The sequence below is a fragment of the Rosa chinensis genome, chromosome 4 (genome assembly GCF_002994745.2).
Source record: "Rosa chinensis cultivar Old Blush chromosome 4, RchiOBHm-V2, whole genome shotgun sequence".
NCBI lineage: Eukaryota > Viridiplantae > Streptophyta > Magnoliopsida > Rosales > Rosaceae > Rosa > Rosa chinensis.
Genome location: NC_037091.1, coordinates 58,517,506 through 58,536,943, shown reverse-complemented (window position 1 = coordinate 58,536,943; position 19,438 = coordinate 58,517,506). Strand labels below are relative to the sequence as shown.

Below are 19,438 nucleotides of genomic sequence, written 5' to 3'. Positions count from 1 at the left end.
AGCTTAGCCACCTAACTAAATAACCCCTATACCTAGGCAGACCCATGTGGACAAACTCTTTTTGGGTTTTACTTTTCTAGATTTGAAATCTATTCTGCTCTATAAATCCTTGGCTTTTATTTCTCTTCCTTGAGACAAACAACTTTGTATAACCAGCCTCTTTCTTTCATTCTCTCTCCCTTCCTCACAAACACATAACACACTACGGGAGCAGCCATGGCTGGTGTTGCAAACAGTGTGTACACATGTCCTAATGAAGAAGAGAATGAGATGAGAAAGGGGCCATGGACGCTTGACGAAGACACCCTGCTCATACATTACATTGCCAACCACGGCGAAGGACATTGGAATGCCTTAGCAAAATGTGCAGGTAACAAGAACAGTTTTGAGTCTCCATGACATGCATGTCACAACTTTTTTTACCATGAATTCATTTCTCAATTCTCATTCAACTTGGTCAGGATTGAAGAGGACAGGAAAAAGCTGCAGATTAAGATGGTTGAATTATTTGAAACCTGACATCAAGCGTGGGAACCTTACTCCACAAGAACAACTCTTGATCCTTGAACTCCATGCCAAGTGGGGTAACAGGTAAAGTTAATAATTTTAGTCAAAGTCATAGTTAACTTTGTACTCTTCTGATTCCTGTACTCACTCTGGGAATTTTAGGTGGTCGAAAATAGCACAACATTTGCCAGGAAGAACAGACAATGAGATTAAGAACTACTGGAGAACAAGGGTGCAAAAACAAGCGCGCCAACTTAATATTGAGTCTGATAGCAAGAGGTTTCTTGATGCGGTTCGATGTTTCTGGATGCCGACTTTGCGTCAGAAGATGGAGCAAACTTCTTCACTTAGTTTAGACCCACCTTCTTCTTCTTCTTCTCATTCTAATTACTTGACTTCTCAGATCTCTATAGCTCCTTCTCTGTCGACGTCTACTCAAACTTGCTCGGTTCCTTCTTCTCCACCAAGCAAGGTGGTCTCACACGTATCTGATTATTCCCCAATTGGAACTTCAAGCCCAAGTCATAATAGTCTTTCCTCGGATTCTCTTATTTCACAGCTGCCTCAAATTACAGAACAACCAGCAAGTTCATCCTATGCCTTTGAAGCTCTAAATGACAATTATTATATGGACTATGACATGGAGGGTTTTAGCCTTGACCCTGTTTCAGAAATGGTGTCTTTTGACACTTCACAGTTTGATTGCCAGATGGCAGAAAGCTATTGGATACCAAGCAATTACATGACTGACACTTTATGGAACATGCAGGGGATGTGACAATTTGGGGAAAGATACAAGATCAGATGGGGCATCAACGATTAGAATTCATATTAGAAGTCCAAGGGTGTGTTGTAATCTGAGTGACCCTTTCATCTATAGGAACCTTTAGTCATATAGCTGTATGATTCTGTGTTTGAAGTTGTATGCAAGTTGGAATGTACTGTCTTTGGAAGAAGACTATATCTTCCATGGCTGTTATCACTGAATTTTAGCATTCAAATAGTAACTATATATTATCTACAAGTAATGCAAATTACATGATGCTGTTTGACCTTGTGATTGAGTGAGTTCAAATCTACAGTCAATTCAAAAAATAGATGGAGATCTAGGAAGAGTGGCAACTCAAATAAACAACAGTTGAATCACATCAATGAAAATGCAGTAACAACCAAGTTGAATCACATGTCTGATCTTAAAGTACTCCTTAAACTGACTGTAATTGATTATTTCCTGTTAAAGCTTATAACATTGAAGCATTTGTACTCATGGATCAATAATTTCGACTGTACAGGGACACCATTGTCGTGTACAACTATGATAAATCAATCAATCAACTCGTGCTTTTGTATTGGTGAAGCATAATAGGACATTCGAGCTCTTAAAACTTATCGATGAATAACTATGGCAAAGAGTCTGCATTATGAATCAGTCAAAATTGTATAATCCAGACTCTTTTCCTACACATAAGTGACATAACCTCCCTTTTCCCTTTTTTACTAGGATTCGAAGTTGCTCGGCTTCTTTCACAAGTCGCCGGCTGGAAGAAGCATATACCTATTATTCCGATGGTCAAGGGCTCTATATATGACGAATCACTGGGTAGCTGTACAACAAAGGCAGTAAGATTCTCTATAGGTTTCTCCAGTGGGTATATGAGTATCTTATTCTTGGATGTTGGTCATCATATGATTTTGTGGATGAGTGAAAGATGATATCTTTGAAAAAGTCGTACCTGAACATGTGTGATATGACCCAAATGACGCTAAGTTTTCATGTGAGGCTGGAACCTAAGAGTGCATGATGAGAAAATAGAATATGGTCCCTTTATCCTTTCAAACTTCAATCAAATCAATCATTCTTTCACTTTCGCAAGTAAGCGTGAAGAGACTGAACTCTCTTCACAGTAATAGGAACGCTGATGGTGATAGGCTTTTACTTTTCTTGCTTGTGTGAAGACTGAAAACTCAAAAGAGGGTTCCTGACCTCTTTTATTGCTCCTCCACTGCAACTCAAGCCCATATTTTCCACGGCCACTTCCCCACTCAACCAAAGTTCTCTTTTGTGTCCAACACAAAGGCACTTGAAATCAGATTATGGTAAAAACCAGGAAGAGCCACCATGGTTTACTTTTCCAGCAAAAGAGGTGTGTATATGTGGAACCAAAGGTCCAGAATTGAGACTAAGCTGAAAGCCTTATCCACTGAACTCGCATAACAAATGACATGACAACAATGCACAAAACTGGAAGTATGGCAGAAAAGACTTGGATGACAACAATGTCAACTGTATATATAACTTCGTTGTATAATTGGTTTGAAATATACACAAAATAAGTATGGTTGAAATAACATCAACTGTCTAAACAAAATACTCGGAAAAGAAACATGTCAATTGTTGCTATAAAACTACTTCCCACATTCCTCTCTATTCTGATGATTCCAAAGATGACCTACTTCCCACTCTTGTAGCTATCTCGCAGCGTGACCGTTCGATTAAACACAAGCTTCTCAGGAGTCGTATCTTTGTCGACCACAAAATACCCTGGAATTGCATATAGATACAGTCAGACAACATATTTAGCAATATCTCCAAATTCATGAACTGTGAGCAGAAGTTATATGGAATCAAGCTACTCTATAGTCTATATCAATCCATTACTTCTATAGCTCAGCAGTCTTGACAAATTTCAGAATCTATTAGTTCATGTATACGGTATAACCATAGATTTACAAGTCAGATTTCCAGTAAATGAAGGGTTTATCAAAAGAAATTTTTCCAAAAACATCCCAAGCAAAGTTAAAACATGGTGAAGAAGAACAAGAACTTGTTTGAACATAGGTGAAGAGTTTATAAAGCATCTTTCTTAACTGACAATAATCAATGGCATTAGCATTTTTTCGAGATACAAGTTTGGTAATTGGTAAAATGGTAGAACATAATAGATGTGATGCAAAGTTTCACCTATGTACCCATGTCTCATGAGAAGTGCCTCTATCTATATAAAAAAAAACCAACAAGTCAATCCAGGAACATACCAAGTCTTTCAAACTGAAACTTGTCGCCAACACCAACACCTTTCCCAAGTGGGGGAACAGAAAATGCATTTGGTATTACCACTTTCGATTTTCCATTCAGATCAGAAAGCCAGTCATCAAGCTCAGCAGGATTCTGGCACAGCCACAATTGTTGTTAGGAAAACAAAAAGTTATAGACAGGGGTAGGTTTCGTAGAAAATAAATGATGGTCAACCTCTGAGTTGAATAGTCTGTCAAACAATCGGACTTCCACTTTGAGTGGATCGACCCCAGGAGAAGGTTCAGCGACCCAATGCAGCACCCCCTGTGGAATACATAAATTGATGAATTCAGAAAATGAGCAAGTAGCAGCGCGTAGTTTTGAAGCACCCTTTTCAATTCCAGCACAACAGATAGATTATAAACCTTTGGCTTTGTCTTCTTCTCCGGATCATACTTGACCCGTATCTCAAGGACAGTCTCATTATCCTCAGCTAAAACAACATCCTTTGCATCCACACACTTGATAGGACATGCGTATCTGCAACCATGAAGATAAAGATTGTTACTGGAGAGCCTACATCTGCTAAAGGGTGAGGGAAAATAAAAAAAACCTGTAAGCCATACATACCTGAGCAGGGCAGATTTTCCAGGAGCAAGTCCGAAGTAATCTTTTGAGTCTTTAAGGCGAAAATCAGAGCGCTCAATGTACAACACCTTGGAAAATGGAACCTGATGTGTAGGCCAGAAAACACAAGTCAGTAACAATTATAAGCACCACAAACTTGAAGCAACATTTGAACCAATACAGCAGTTAAAACTGATAAAGGTGGTGACAAAAATAAAAGCAACGTGATATCAGCCAAAAAAAAAAAAAAACAGTGTGATCCTCTTTAGAACTGTGAAATCCAGCCAATAGTGTTTTCCCTATATCTCTAAATCATATGGACCCAAATACTGTTGGACTAATAGAAATTAATGATATAGATTATTAACAGAAATTACAAATCTAGATTACTGATCACCAAAGATGACCAAATTTCATATATCAGCATTGTCCTCAATGCATACAATTGATCTGTGAAATCCAAGGTACCTTGTAGCAATCCGCCTCAGAATCGGGCCACTTTCTTGCTTCACAGTCCTTTATGAGGTCATCTTTCCAGTTGGTAATGACAACCTTACAACAGAAATGATTGGTCATTCAAAGAGAACGAAAATCATATCAAAGCAAAAAACAATGGCAACAAGATTCACACCTTTACAGGATCAAGCACAACCATTGTGCGTGGAGCTGTTTTATTGAGCTCTTCTCTGATGTGGTACTCAAGGCGACTCAGATGAATCATACTACAATCACTGCAGCAGAAGAGATCAAAAGTTTATAAATGGTTATGAGCACTGTAAATCTTGAGTCTTTAGAAGAGGCTATATAGTGTGATATACAGTACGCATACACAAAAACATATTCACACCTTCTGGTGATTCCAATTCCTCTAACAAACGTATTAATGGCAGTCGACGTCACACCCCTACGTCGTAAACCAGCCAGTGTCATAAGGCGTGGATCATCCCAACCATCAACCCAATTTTCAGTCACCAGTCGATTTAACTGCCACATAAATAGTAGTTGTTAAGTGTGGAGAAAACTCATACATGGTATTGAATATTAAATTTGTGAACAACATAACTAAATCTGATAGTTGACTCACCTTACGCTTCGACATAACAGTGTTACTGACATTCAGTCTTGAATATTCCCAAACATATGGTTGATAAAGGCCCAAAGCATGCAATAGCCAGTAGTATGAAGCACGGCGTGTCTCAAATTCTAAAGTGCACAGCTGCCATATTAACAGACCAGATGAATAAAGAAATCTACACTCTTTACAAGTTACACGAAACACTGCTAAGTTGGGAAAAAAAACTCAGTTTTACAAAGGACTAGTGTGAGTATAAGAAATTTCAATTAGTGATATGTAAGTATAGCAATCCGGGTAATATTATAGACAAGAAACATAATGCTCCCAGGCTTGTTCTGGAAAGACAAGTTGCTCTGATAAATTTAAAGATCACGAATTATTCCACTGAAGTACATCCCAAAGAATACCAATCGAAGGTGGAAAACATACCGAATGGGTGATATTCTCAAGAGAATCCACAATGCAATGAGCATAATCGTAACTCGGATAGATACACCACTTGTCTCCAGCATGTGGATGAGGAGTAAACTGAAGGAAAAAAAAAATCACTCAATTATTATGAACCATAAGCCTGGGTAGCCAAAAAGATCATTTGAGGTAGAAACTTACCTTAATACGATACGCAATAAGGTCATACATGTTAAAATTATCACTCTGCATATCTTGTTTCATTCTTAGAGTTGCTTTCCCTTCTTCAATCAGGCCTCGCCTCATATCCTCAAAAAGTTTCAGTGACTCTTTAATTGGCCTGTCCCTCCAAGGGCTGTTCATTTTTTTCTCCCTGTACTCCTTTATCTCATCCCCTGTCTAAAACCAAGCAAAAGTAAGCATCCTTCTCAAACCAATGCAGATTAATTAATACCACCAAAGTCATTAAATCAAGTAGAAGTGATAACCAATCAATACTACCCCTCTAGTTGGAGAGATTAGCCAGCTAGATATAAGAAATGATGGGGTCAGGTAATGGAACTACATTCTACAGAGGACTTGTCCATGTAAGTACTCAATACTAAGCATGGAAAGCAATTTTCAAAGTATTCATATATTCAAAATACTATAAACCAAAACCTGATGATCAACATAAGCGTGACCCCTTCGTATGAGCTCCACTGCTAATTCATACAGATCTTGGAAGTAATCACTAGTGTAAGTGATCTGCATAAAATTAAATGTCAGCCATCACAATGAAGTAAGGTAAAAGAAGCAAAACATCTGTGCACCAACTCTTTTACCTTGTAGGGCTCCCAACCCATCCAATTGACAATTTCCTGAATATGATCAATATATTCCTTCTTTTCAGCTTCCGGATTTGTGTCATCAAACCTACAAGCAAGAGAAACAAAAAAATCAGATTAAAATTCCTTTCTCTCTTCATATTAAACAATATAAAAATTTGAGAGAAGATTATACAATTCTGCAATGATCACTTGTTAATGCATGAAAATTTTATTGCCGTTTTTTAGATTAACTTCGACATATCATATTAAATAAAAAAGAATAATCAGGCAAAAAATTCTTAGTTTGAGATATTGCAAACAAGTTCAGGTAAGACCTTCAGCAATATGGAAATACAAATAGTATGTCATACACCATCTTATATAGTTGAGATCACAACTGATAACAGCACGTCAAATGATAGGTCTGCATGTTTGTTCCTTTTCCTCTTCTTATTAGAAAATGATATATAATACATATTCAAAAAGCTGGCAAAGTGACAAGGAATGACTCTCACCTCAGATAGCAGCCACCACCTCTCTCTTTTGCCAGGCCAAAGTCAATAAACATTGCCTGATGAACAGATACAGTTAAAGTTAGAACTTGAAGAATCACAGAATTTGGCCTAGAAACCATTTATATCCTTACCTTGGCATGGCCTATATGTAGATATCCATTCGGTTCAGGAGGAAAGCGAGTTAAAACTCTGCCCCCAGTCACACTCAAGTGTTTTTCAAGGAGTTCCTTTGAGTTGCAACATCTCAGAATAGAACCATCACTAAAGAAAACTGAAGTATGAACCTGAAAATTTACAGTAGAATAGCAAAGTCTCTTAATCAAACGACCTCCAAGTATGATTTGGAAAATCAATTAAACAATTGCTGGTTGGTGAGAACCAAAGGCAACACCAATATGCAAAAATACAATCAGTAGTTTTGAAATTACATGGAGCAATTTTTTTTCTTTAGTTTTCTGTCCACCTATATAATAGCTTCTTGAAGTTATTAGAGTGCATTGTAACAAAAGAATGAAAGAAAAAGTGATTGGTATTACCTTAAAGTTTTCGTCTGGCTGAGGGAATATTGCATATGGATTTAGAATTTCTTCAGCTGGTTGTTCAGGAGTAGAAACAGCAATAGCTTTTTCCTACACAAGTGGAAAGGGAGCGAGAAAAAAGAGAGGTGTTCAGTCATCTGTCAATAGCTTTCAGGCAGAATGACAAAACATTATGAAATGCTAACCTCTACTTTAGCAGGCTTCTCTTTCTTCTTTTTAGGAACCTTTTCATCATCTGCTGCAGTCCTCTCACCAAGCAATTCACGCAACTTTGTATCAATGGATGCCTGTAACAGGATTAGGCATATGGCAGTCAAACAATTACTTGTAAAAACAATAGTGTATATATTCAACTATACATTCAAAAGAGTAAAATAAGAGTACCTTGACAATTTTTGGGTCAGCCCAGGGATGTCTCTTCCTAAGATGTGCAAATAAGTCACCCACTGAAGTAAAAAAGTAGAAGTGAAGTTTAGTTTAGTTTCCAACAGAGTGCTCATGCAGCATATAAAAATGATGAAATTTTTTTTTTTTTTTTTTAAGAATTGGGGAGAGGTGGAAGAGATGGGATTGTAGGGATCGGAACATGTTTTCCCATGAGATTGTCGGGATCAGAATATGCATGTTTCAACTAAGTTCAAAAAGACTAACCATTTGTTTTATAGCGCTGCTCCAAAATTGCAGACTTATTCTGTTCAAAAACCTCATTAACAGATTGCTTGATTTCTTCTTCTGAAACTTCAACACCTGCTCGCAAATTTAATAAGGTTATAGATGTCTATAATTCTAAAAAGCACCTACAACCTAGCACTATATGCAAGGTATAAACACTATCTAACAAGCCTACAGCATATTCAAATTATGACACTTCAATCCTACCAACACCACATGCTTCTTCAAATTCAGTTGTTTTGAAGTTCTGTGGCCCCGTATTCACAAAATATGACAAAGCCGCATCTAACTGAGCTGGGATTTTAATCTGGAAAATAAAAAACTTGCATGAGCATTGAGTAAAACTAAAGCAATAACCAATAGTGGACCGAATCATAAACACAGTAAACACTTTAGAATCAAAATTCCGAAGGCTAAGGTATGTTCACCAACCTTTGAAGACACAATGTACTGTGTTAACACGGGGCGATGCACAAGGGCATTTGCCGGAAACTTTGTAGCAACCTGCCACAGATGGTATGGCACCACAACACATTAGTAACTAATCCACAAATTCTTAATGAAAAAATCTCGAATCGGAGCCAAAGTAAAATTCCACAGGACTAGAAACTACACTAACATTTACCGGATTAACATCTTACGCAGAACTAACTTTAAAAAGTTAAAAACTACTCACCGTGTATAGAAGATTACCAACGGTTCGACTGCATCCATCAGTAACTCCAGCCTGAGATTATTCAAAACAAAAATCAAAGCGAAACGAATAAACCTCATAGCTCCACACAGGAATTTAACCACAAAACTGACGAAATTGAGCTCATCGGACATGCAGTACCTCGTCAATGACGGCCGTTAGATTCGCCGTGACCTTGTTGTTGGCGATGGTGTTTTTGGCCGTCCGCTCATCCAGTCCGACCTTCAGGAAGAGCTCAAGGTTCTTCTCCTTCTCGGCGGCGGCGTCGTCCTTGGCCGGCATCTCGAACAGCGGCGAAGGACAACCAAGTGCGTCGGTCTGTGAAGCTAGCTGCTGTGAAGGAAAACCCTAATTAAACCAGACAAGCAGTGGAGGAATCAGTGAAACGTGGCAGTTTTCTACTTTGTTCGGACGCCGTCGATGGTTCTCTATATCTGTGGGCTTCACTTGGAAACCACGCACGCGTTTCCTACCATTTTCACCCACACCTGGGCTTCAAGAACTTACCTGTTCAACGGTTCGACCCGAACGGATTAGGAACCGGGTCAACACTCTAGAAAATATCAGGAATTCCTCGTGTTCACCAAAAAATATATATATATATATTTATAATTCCTTGTCGATAATTCAGAACCATAATCTTGAGAGAATCTTGTATTAGTGGGGAGATATTATTTCGAGAAAGTTTTACGAAGGTGTTGATGGCGGACTTGTTGTGAAGAAGATTAGTCTGTCCAAAGCAACAAGCTAGACATTACTTTTCTTTGCTACGCGACATGCAAAGAATTTTCTTTGATATATAGACCAAGAAAAATCCTGATGTGTAATAATATAGATTACAGTTGTGGAAATAATGAAGAAACTATTTGGATCAAAAGCTGATGAAACGATTCATAATTCCGAATAAATACTATATTAGAAACATAAGTTATTCCATTATAAGAATTTAAAAGGATAAATAAAAAAAAATTAAAGAATAAAAGAGCATTACTACATGCCTACGGACAACCAAAATGGATTTTGTCCGCATATTATCTAAATTCGAAGTAAGAAATAAGATAAGTGCAGGCTACAAGTCCTTAAAAAATGTGCTGTTCGCCCCCACCCTATACAATTGTAGTTCTGTTGATCTAGCAGTAATGCTAATCTTGGTGTGGGCAGGCACAAATAGAACCTCGCCCTCCTCAACTATATCATCATCTTCTGTAACTACATCATCCTCAGCCAAGCCTGCATCAAACCTGCCTTTCCCTGCAGTGACTAGGAAAAGGGATGGTCCTATGACGGAGGGAAAAACTACCGAAGCAGACTGAGGAAGATCACAGCAGTCGACTTCAAATTCTTCAAAAGGTGGGACAAATCTTGTTGTGTATGCGTTCATAGAAACTCCTTGCATAATTTCAGGAGCTCCCTGCAAAGCAAAAGAGCAAACAGAAAAGATTAGTGCTACTAAACAAAGAAGGGTTTGCCATCTAGCCTCCTTTAAAGCACATGTGGTATACATCGTAAGTTCATAACCAAAACAACACATGCATGAATCTAATGATCTATTGGACTGAATGATGGACTATCCCTCTCCGGAAATCTACTAGTAAACATATGCATTCCTGTACCAAAGATTTTGATCCATTACCTGTCTGTATTTGAGCATAGAAAGAAGTGTCTGAACATCAATTTGTTTTGAGGTAAGGCCGGCTCGAACAACATTGTCAGAGGTAGCCATACATTCAACGCATTCACCAGAAATATATGCATGGGGTTCATTTGGCCCACAATATAATGCTTCACCACGTTTCAGCTTCACATAGTTCAGGAAAAAAGCAGCTATAGCACCCACATCGGCTGGATATTGATTCTCTAATCTGAGTACCAGTTGTTCTTTAACTGTCAATTGCCTTTTCTGGTCAAATGAAGGAGGATATGGTTATTGCAAAAATAAAAACCCAATTATGCAATCAACATAACCATAGTGGACGAAAGGTAGTACTCCAATCCTACTGACAATTGAAACAATATTCTCACTTCTTAATTTTCTCAAGTCTTAACTCAAGATAGCACCATATTAACTTTTCCTACGAAAACCAAATTACTAAGCAAAAGTAGATGAAATCAACAACTCTTTTGTCCTACTGGTCAATGACTAGACTATATCTAAACTATTTAGCATGTCATTAAGGATGGTCGTAGAGCTTTCAAATTCTATACATATTGGCATTTGGCAACACAACATATAATTATCTATGTTCTTAGTATTGGGTTGCATCATTCAACATAGCTGAAGTAACCCCGCATCAAGCAAATTCCTCCATGGCTACAACAATAATATGCGATAAAACTTTACTAAGATTGCTGGAGTGGAAATTACCTTTTTCTCAAGGTTAAGACGCCTTTTCAGTTTGGATATCATCTTAGAAATTGTCTCTTTGCTTGACAACATGAGTCGACTGAACATGGACTCTAAATCTGTGTTTTGTTTCCCATTCTCATGTTGCTCACCAACAAGTAGAATTTGCTCTACATCTGCCATCCCAACCAATTCGGCAATCTCAGGAACAGTACGAAGCATGTCTTTTAGCTCCTGGAATATATACAAGCATAGAATAAGTACAAAAAAATAATATGGAGCATGAGACATGGTTTGATATACGAAACGAGGATAAGATATAAGAGCAATTCTAAGAGCTAAACTAGTTTATAGGTACTTTTCCTCACGTTTAAAATATTGGTTTTGTTCTTAATTTGCTAGTGTATCATCAGTTCATCACCTCTCTGTCATTTCACAAACGTTATTAAACAAAGGAAAATACTTGAAAAAGTTTAAATATGGTTTATTCATATCTACCCCAAGTCTTCATGCTGCAGCAAAAGAGTCATCATTTATTGATTTCAACTTCAGTCATTTCCTTCTTATTGCAAGGATTGCTTAAATGAAACTAACAGCTACATGCTCTGTATCATGACAGGCAGTAAAAATCAAAGCAAAAGCAGAGTGCACGCTCCGTTACTAAGGATCTCAATCATGGCAGCTAGAATTCAAAGGTTGACACACTAATCACAATAAACCTCAACCAAAACCTGTTACGTGCTGCAACAAGCTTACAGCAGTGTCATTGGATTCATAATCACTAATATCGCCTTACAGCTTGTAATCAGTAACAAAGTCACACTTCCAAGCATACTGAAAACATCATATCCACTATAGCTACGAAAGAAACAAACCAATGAGCTCTAAAACCACCATCCCTGTCTTACCTTGAGACTAATAAACCCGCAAAGAGCCTCAAACTCCGTCAGCGCCAATGCCACTTCAGGCTTGTGATTATCATCCTTGTAAACACTGGGGTGCAACTTGTGCAACACTCTAGCCATCTCTTTATCCGGATGAGCCTGTATCGACAGAGCCTTCTGAACCGAAAGTACCTGAAACCACGCAATCCCTCCCAAATCAAAAACACATTCAATTCTACTCAAAGTTCCAAATATAATGCAATTTACATTTTCTTCCTTACCTTGCACAAGAACGGAAGATCGGCGCCCCACTTGTCCAGAACCTTCTCACCGAGAACACTCGGATCCTCGGCGATCCAGGACTTGAGGCTGAGGGGCTGCTCCGACCCGGACTCGGCGTAGGACGGCCCGGATTCATGAGTCCCGATCCAGAACTCGGCGTAGGGCTTGGCCGGGTCGATGTCCGACCCGGAATTGAGAGCGAAGAGCCTGGCGACCTTGGAATTGTGGCCGAGAATGCCCCAGTCGTAATTCTTGACGGAGCAGCGGAGCCGGACGGGCCTCCGGGTGGGCCTCCGCTTCTTCTTCATGGTGTTCTTCCACGGCTCCATGAGCTACCTCATTTCGATGCGGAAGAAGAAGGGCAATGATTCAGTGAATAAATAATGATCGCCCCAAATTGCAGGAGGAGAGAGAAGAGAGAGCTCAATCGGATTCTGTCGGTGGCGGAATGGAGAGGGTAAAGGCTTACGAGAGCCGATGGTCAAAACTGTCAACGTCGCTCCGATGGGGGTCTTTGGATCTTTTGCTTGGCTAAGCACGACCCTACAGCGAGGCTTTTTAATCAGAGTGACAACTTTGTCCCTATAGTTGAAAAGCTCAAGAGCATTGAAAATGACAGTTTTGTCCTCCCCTCTCTTGACCCGTCTAAGAGCATCTCCAGCAGAAATGTCAAAAATTTATGGTCAAATTTAAATTTGACTGATGACATGGTAATTGACATTTTACTAGAATTTTTCCTTCAACCCATCTGTTAAATATTTATATTATTGTATTATTTTTTTAATCTTTATCCTATCTTCTTCTCTCTCTTGATTATGTTTTTCTCAGTTCTTCAAACTCTGTTCTTCTCCAACTCTCTCTCTCTCTCTCTCTCTCAATTAGCAGGTCTCATATTACAAATACTATTCAGATTACCAGTTCATCGACCATATCTTTCTGCAATCCTATCTCAGATTACAAATTCAATCTAGTTTTTTAGACTAGATTTTGACAGAGATCTGTAGGTTCCAGATTGGGATTCTGATGTTCTAGAAGTGGGTTTAATGTTCCAGAGGTTGTTTTGTGAGATGTGGGAATTAGGGAGAGAGACCAGAAGGAAAGAGGGAGAAGAAGAGAGAGTTTTCCGGATAAATGGTTCCGGTGACGGAGCCTCTCACCAAACAACCCCAAAATTCGAATTGATTCTCTCTACCCATACAGGCATACATACCTGAATGGATTCCCAGGACATCTCTCAGAAGAAGGGCTATCTAATTCTGCACTGGTCTCTTGCTTTTCTTTTCCCCATCATCGCTTCCTCTTCTCTCTCACTTTTCCTCGTCTTAGTCACAGTTTTCGTCTCTAATTCTTCTGTTTCCGGCCCCATTTTGGTTTCTTCTCAGTGCAGGATCGTCTCTAGTAAGAGAGATACCAGAAGGAAAGAGGGAGAAGTAGAAATTAAGAGTTGCTTTGGTCGATCTGGGTAGGAAGAAGAGAGAGACGCGAAGGAAAGAGAGACAAGGACAGAGAAACAATAAAGAAATAAAAGACAGATGAGAACAAGACTGTCAAATTTGACAGTTTGGTTTCAATATGTCATCCACCGTGGCAATGACATATGGGTTGGAGAGTATTTTCATAGGTTATTTATAGCTGTTGGACTGTCATCTGTCAATTGACACATCCATTGGAGATGGTCTAAAAGACTAACTATTTGCAAGTCATTTTTCTTCTTTTGATAAACCATAAAGAAAGTAATCAAATGAGAACGGAATGACACTCCGTTCACTTCCAGCCTGTGAACGCAACGTATTGACGTCAAGATATAATTTTAATATTGATATATTGTAAGTATTTTGCAAACTGTATCATTGGAAATTGTGTTTACAAAACTATATTTTGTGCATAATTTTTGTTTTAGTACTTCTAGTTAATTCTCCATATTAAAATATAAATAGGTACAAACTAAATTTTTTTTTTTTTTGACAGAGTAATAAAGATTTCATTTAATCCTAAAGTTAGAACAGCACATACAAACAAGTCTTATATGCTTGTACCCTAAATCAGTGGTCAAGTAGTTAAGGGAATACGAGTTCCATCCACTAGTACAATGAAGCTCACTTATTTAGAAGCCTACCAACTATAAAATTCCATCAACACAGAGAAAACTACTGTGAATCTCCCTTCGTCAATGCACTCAATTGTGGTACTCCAGGAGATTCATTAACTAGATGTAAAAAGAACCCATAGTTTGTAAGCTAGAACAGAAATAAACTGAAAATTAAACTTTCCCCTTAGACTTAGAAATAGGGCAAGGAGAACAAGTAAGATAGGTCAACCTTAATGGTTCCAGAACAGCATCAGACTTCTTATTTTTTGGTGGATTCTTGTTCCTGGCTCCAAGAGGCCGGTCCAGTTTCTTTTTAGTCTCCACATGTTCCTTATCTACCCCAATTTGGGATATCATCAGACCATCCGGAGTTTCCATGAGACCAAAAGACTTAGCAGAAATACGGGTGGGGAATTCCGGTAATTTCACTTTCTTAGGAGGCAAAAAAAGAAGCTTGCCTACCTTCCTTCCAGTACTGCCTCCAGGCCATGCTTCATCTTCTTTGGGGACACATTCGGAGATACTGGTATGTCCTTCTTTTGCACAGAAGCATCCATTGATACCACTGCCAAGGTATCATATGTACTCACGAAAGCCCTAGAACTGGCATTCCTGATGACCACAGACCTCTTGTCCTTCCTAGGCTTGCCAAACTGCACGTCTGTAAACAGCGACCGTGCCACATGAGATGGAATAGAGGACTGAATGACAAGACCCACCCCGAATTCCACCCTGGAATCCGAAGTGGCCTTGCGGGACCCACCTTTAAAGGAGGTTTACCAAAAATTTCGGCATAACCTCCCTTAAAAATGGACAACCCAAAATCCTGCGGAAAGCCAAAATTCACTTCTAATAATCCAACCACAACTCCTGGAGCCACCCTGCTCCCATAATTCAACCAATCCCATCTCAAAGATAATAACATCGTACATAATCTCCAAAAGGTAAAAGATACTACAATCACCAAAGTTAGGTCATAGACCTCAAATATAATTCATACAAGTCTGGGTCACATATCTCATAGTAATCAGAGCATTCTAGAAATATAAATGGACAAGGAGTGCAGTAGGTTAAACATGTAACCTACAGAATGTGTTGGCGGAAGCAGGTGCGGTCACTATGGCTCACACTAGTACACCGAGCAGCAATACTGCAATCTGGGCATTTGAAACCGAAGGGCCCAGGGAAAAGTATATAAAAACGTTAGCGTGGGTGGACAAAAATAAATAATTGAAAGGAAAAAAGGAGTTTATACTTTTCCACATTTATATCAATAAAACTCCGGATGCATGCAATAATTAAGAAAACCACGAGAAGCTTCGCTCAAGAAAAACCGACTAGCCCCGCTAGTCAAGAACAACAATAAAAGGACATGGGGAAGAGAGTTCACCATACGGGAATGGAGCCTCTCCAGCTCTACCTACCCTCGACTGCCACTCACACATAGATTGTGCGAGGAGGAGAACATTACCTCGACTACCACCCACGTGAGGAGGAGAAAGCTACCTCAACTGCCACTCACAAACACAAAGTAAGTGAGGAGGAGACCTAATCACATGACCCGCGTATGGTGAGGAAGAAGATCGTCGAAAACCATTAAATCTATATAGTTTCCCCACATTTCTCACGAGATAAAAAAATCCAAATGTGCAAAGACGTGACCCCGCACGCCAAGATCATCTCAAGTTCAAAATAAATAGGATATAAATAAATATAAAGTTTTACTTCATCGAAATCTCATTATAATCTCAATTCGCCGAATATAAATATAATATAAATAGTATAAATTCTGAATCCGCATAAATCAAAGTAATATTAGAAATCAATCATAAATTCGAAAACGTAATACGATAAACAATTTATCATTCGTAAGCAAATAAATGATTGCATGCATCAATCCTTGGAAATAAAAGTCCACTCACAGTATGCAGTCAATCCTGACGTTGCTCGTGATTTTCCTCGTATGGAGACTCCTCTCGTCCTGTACGAATAGCATTCATAAATATATATATTTCACAAGACGGAATTTTAACTTTACGATACTTAGAAATGGAAATTCAAAACATCCCCCTTCCAAAAATCCAACTCCTCAACTCTCCACAATATCCATCCTTAATACTCCAACATTATTCATTCATCGATGTAAGATCTAAAGTGAATTCGAAAGAAATTCGGCGATCGAATTCACGAAAATCGATAATTAATCAATTAAACTCAATTCGTAATTCCTCCAATTCCCACCAAACTTCATGTATCAAATTCTACAATCATTATAGGATTTATGGAACTAAAACTACAATTAAAACGCAGCTCTACGCGCTACCACGCGCCACCTGGACTGACAGGACCCGACCCATGAATCACCCCAATTACCTGGATACGAGCCTGTCGGGCCCATGTTAAGCGAAATCCTACCGAAAATTCGGCAGAACCTCCCCTAAATATGGGCTACCCAAAAATTTCACAAACCTGGATATGATTACAATATTAACTTCTACTCAACCTACGATATCATATTACAATCCAAGCACATATATTACATCCGGAAAGTTCAAAACCCAACATAATCTTCCGTAAGCAACAACATCCATCAAACTTAAAAGAAAAGGTTTATCAGAGCAACACTAAACTAAGCCGATATCATACAAGGTAGGTTAAGTAATAACCTACGGACAAAAACGGAAGCGCTGATTCCCAAAGTCCTTGAGCCTGGACGCAATCTCTGCTAATCTGAAATCTGGGCATTTGAAAACGAAGGGCCCAGGGGAAAACATATAAAATCCATTAGAGTGAGTGGACAAAACCGAAACTAGAATCAAAACAATTTATGGTATGCTTCCCCATTTCTCTTTTTAACAAAACCATCATGCAGCTGAACCCTATGAAGTTCCAACTCAATCCTTTTCCAAGAAACTCATTTGATGGCTAGGAATGACTGCTTCCTAGGCATCTCATGCCATCGGGGAGGGACTGACACCCGATGACGCATCGGAAGGGACTGCCAACCGGAGTAGGAGGCGGTGATTAGTTGGGACTGCCAACTAGCCACATGTAGTAGACGGGACTGCCGACTAACTACCTCAAGTCATCTGGAAGGGACTGCCAACCAGATGACGCATCGGATGAGACTGCCAACCGAGCTGTAGTCTGGAAGGGACTGCCAACCAGACTATTACCTAGAAGGGTCTGCCAACTAGATAAGATACGCATGCGCCAAACTGGCCTCCTTGTCAACTGTTTCCTTTTTTTAAATCCTCTTCTTTCCATAAAATCACATTTCAAAACTTAACACCATGCTGCATGAATTATTTAAATAAAAATAAAGGTCCACTCACAAGTGAATCCCGCAGCTAACCCTGCTGCCTGCCTGTGTCCTCCTCGCTGGAGGGCTCAGTACGTCCTGTCACAATTGCATGGATATAATTAACCATAAAAAGGAAATACTCTCAAAAACAACTCATTTCCCTTGGAATAAGCATCCGTTAATCACAAATTGTTATAAAACTCCCACACTTTAATTTGGGATTAATTCTATAATTCCTTAAAATCTCAATGCCCTCTAACTCAAACTACTCAACCGATTTTTAATTCGATTCTCAATCGACCAAGGACTTCACTTAATTTAAATCTTCACAAGAACCTTTCGATAACTAAATCAATTTAATCTCACCTCCTTCATCACAAATTACCACCAATCGATAATATAAATCCTTCCAAAAATTTCCACAATCATTCTTAATTTTTCCCTTTTTCTAATTCAAGATTCCAACTCCACCTTCTCAAATGCACTCTACTACCTGACAAATAATTCACAATAGTCCATTAACAAGAGAATTCACCCAACACTACCAAAATGACAAATCCAACAACCATGTTCAACAATCCAAAACCAACAAAACCTCAATATCCAACAATTTCAAATTTAACACAAAACTCAAAGATTACAATCGATACCATACAACCTATCTATTCCAAAATCAACACCACAACACACCCAACCAATTCTAAACCTGCAACAGTCAACAATTTCCAACAAAACAACCCTCACAAACAGTTAACTAGCTTAAAAACAACTCAACAATCTTCAACCCTGCAACAATAGCTGAAACTAGGCAGAAAGGGGTTGAAAATTCAACCCAAAAATCTGGAAATTCGGTGTTTACTGTTCATCACCACACTTCAACATCAATCTCACTTCCACAAGCTAAAATGAGGTTGAAAACATATCTAGCACTTCACAGGAAACCAAAACCATGAAGATTTCCGGCCGAAACAGCCGGAAATCAAAGACCCAGTCGGAAATTCCCAATCCCCCGATCGGCAATCCACCCGTAATAGCTCCAAACATGAGTACCCAACGAAAAACTTTTACCTGAGGTGACAGAGGATGAGGAGAGGAGGCTGTGGTGGCCGGAGGCGAGCTCAACGACGTCCGGAGGTGGGGAAATCAGCCGGAATTCGGCTCCGGTGCGCAGAAACGGAAAGAAGAAAAAGAGAAAGAGAAGGGGGGGGGTCGGTATCGGGTTCTCCCAATTCACTCTCTCTCTCTCCTTTTAAATATTCTATTTCCTCTTTAAAAAAAAAAAAAAAACTAATAAATTAAAAGGAAAAAAAAAAGAAAATACCTCAAGCACTTTAATCACAACTTCCCTGTAAAAACTCCAATCGAAACAAACTTCGTATCTACGAACCCGATTTTTTTCGTATTCTACGACAATCTCAATGAAATTTCCTAATTTTCCGGACTAGAGAAAAAGTCACTCCTTGGTCAACCACGGTAAAAAGTAACTAGTAGGTACGGGGCATTACATGGACCCCATGCGCCGGCGACCACTACCTTTGATGACCACCAAATTCCGGCAATAGCATCAACACAACAGACCCAACAATTTTCCCAACAGCAACAATTTCCAATTTTACCTCGAAGTAGCCGAATCCAGCCGGTGAAGAAAAGCCCCGAAACCTCAAGAACCCTAG

The 19,438-nt window shown here is 39.1% G+C and overlaps 3 protein-coding genes across 3 annotated transcripts; 1 reads left to right on the top strand and 2 right to left on the bottom strand.

The window, feature by feature from the left end:
* Window positions 1–1,562, top strand: LOC112195924 (MYB-like transcription factor EOBII). The gene is made up of 3 exons (XM_024336155.2): window positions 1–370; window positions 462–591; window positions 670–1,562. The coding sequence occupies exons 1-3, from the start codon at window positions 217–219 to the stop codon at window positions 1,283–1,285; spliced, it is 900 nt and encodes a 299-aa protein (XP_024191923.1). The 5' UTR covers window positions 1–216; the 3' UTR covers window positions 1,286–1,562.
* Window positions 1,563–2,758: 1,196 nt separating this feature from the next.
* On the bottom strand, window positions 2,759–9,538 carry LOC112195922 (glutamine--tRNA ligase). The gene is made up of 23 exons (XM_024336152.2): window positions 9,004–9,538; window positions 8,845–8,895; window positions 8,601–8,672; window positions 8,376–8,475; window positions 8,148–8,243; window positions 7,881–7,942; window positions 7,682–7,783; window positions 7,494–7,586; window positions 7,089–7,241; window positions 6,958–7,013; window positions 6,458–6,548; window positions 6,294–6,380; window positions 5,835–6,032; window positions 5,655–5,753; window positions 5,235–5,366; window positions 4,998–5,134; window positions 4,782–4,881; window positions 4,619–4,702; window positions 4,154–4,254; window positions 3,949–4,063; window positions 3,758–3,847; window positions 3,544–3,676; window positions 2,759–3,049 (listed from the first exon to the last, which is right to left on the bottom strand). The coding sequence occupies exons 1-23, from the start codon at window positions 9,142–9,144 to the stop codon at window positions 2,958–2,960; spliced, it is 2,385 nt and encodes a 794-aa protein (XP_024191920.1). The 5' UTR covers window positions 9,145–9,538; the 3' UTR covers window positions 2,759–2,957.
* A 293-nt stretch (window positions 9,539–9,831) lies between these two features.
* On the bottom strand, window positions 9,832–12,899 carry LOC112195923 (mannose-6-phosphate isomerase 1). The gene is made up of 5 exons (XM_024336154.2): window positions 12,372–12,899; window positions 12,115–12,282; window positions 11,228–11,440; window positions 10,496–10,762; window positions 9,832–10,273 (listed from the first exon to the last, which is right to left on the bottom strand). The coding sequence occupies exons 1-5, from the start codon at window positions 12,699–12,701 to the stop codon at window positions 9,932–9,934; spliced, it is 1,320 nt and encodes a 439-aa protein (XP_024191922.1). The 5' UTR covers window positions 12,702–12,899; the 3' UTR covers window positions 9,832–9,931.
* Window positions 12,900–19,438: the final 6,539 nt, after the last annotated feature.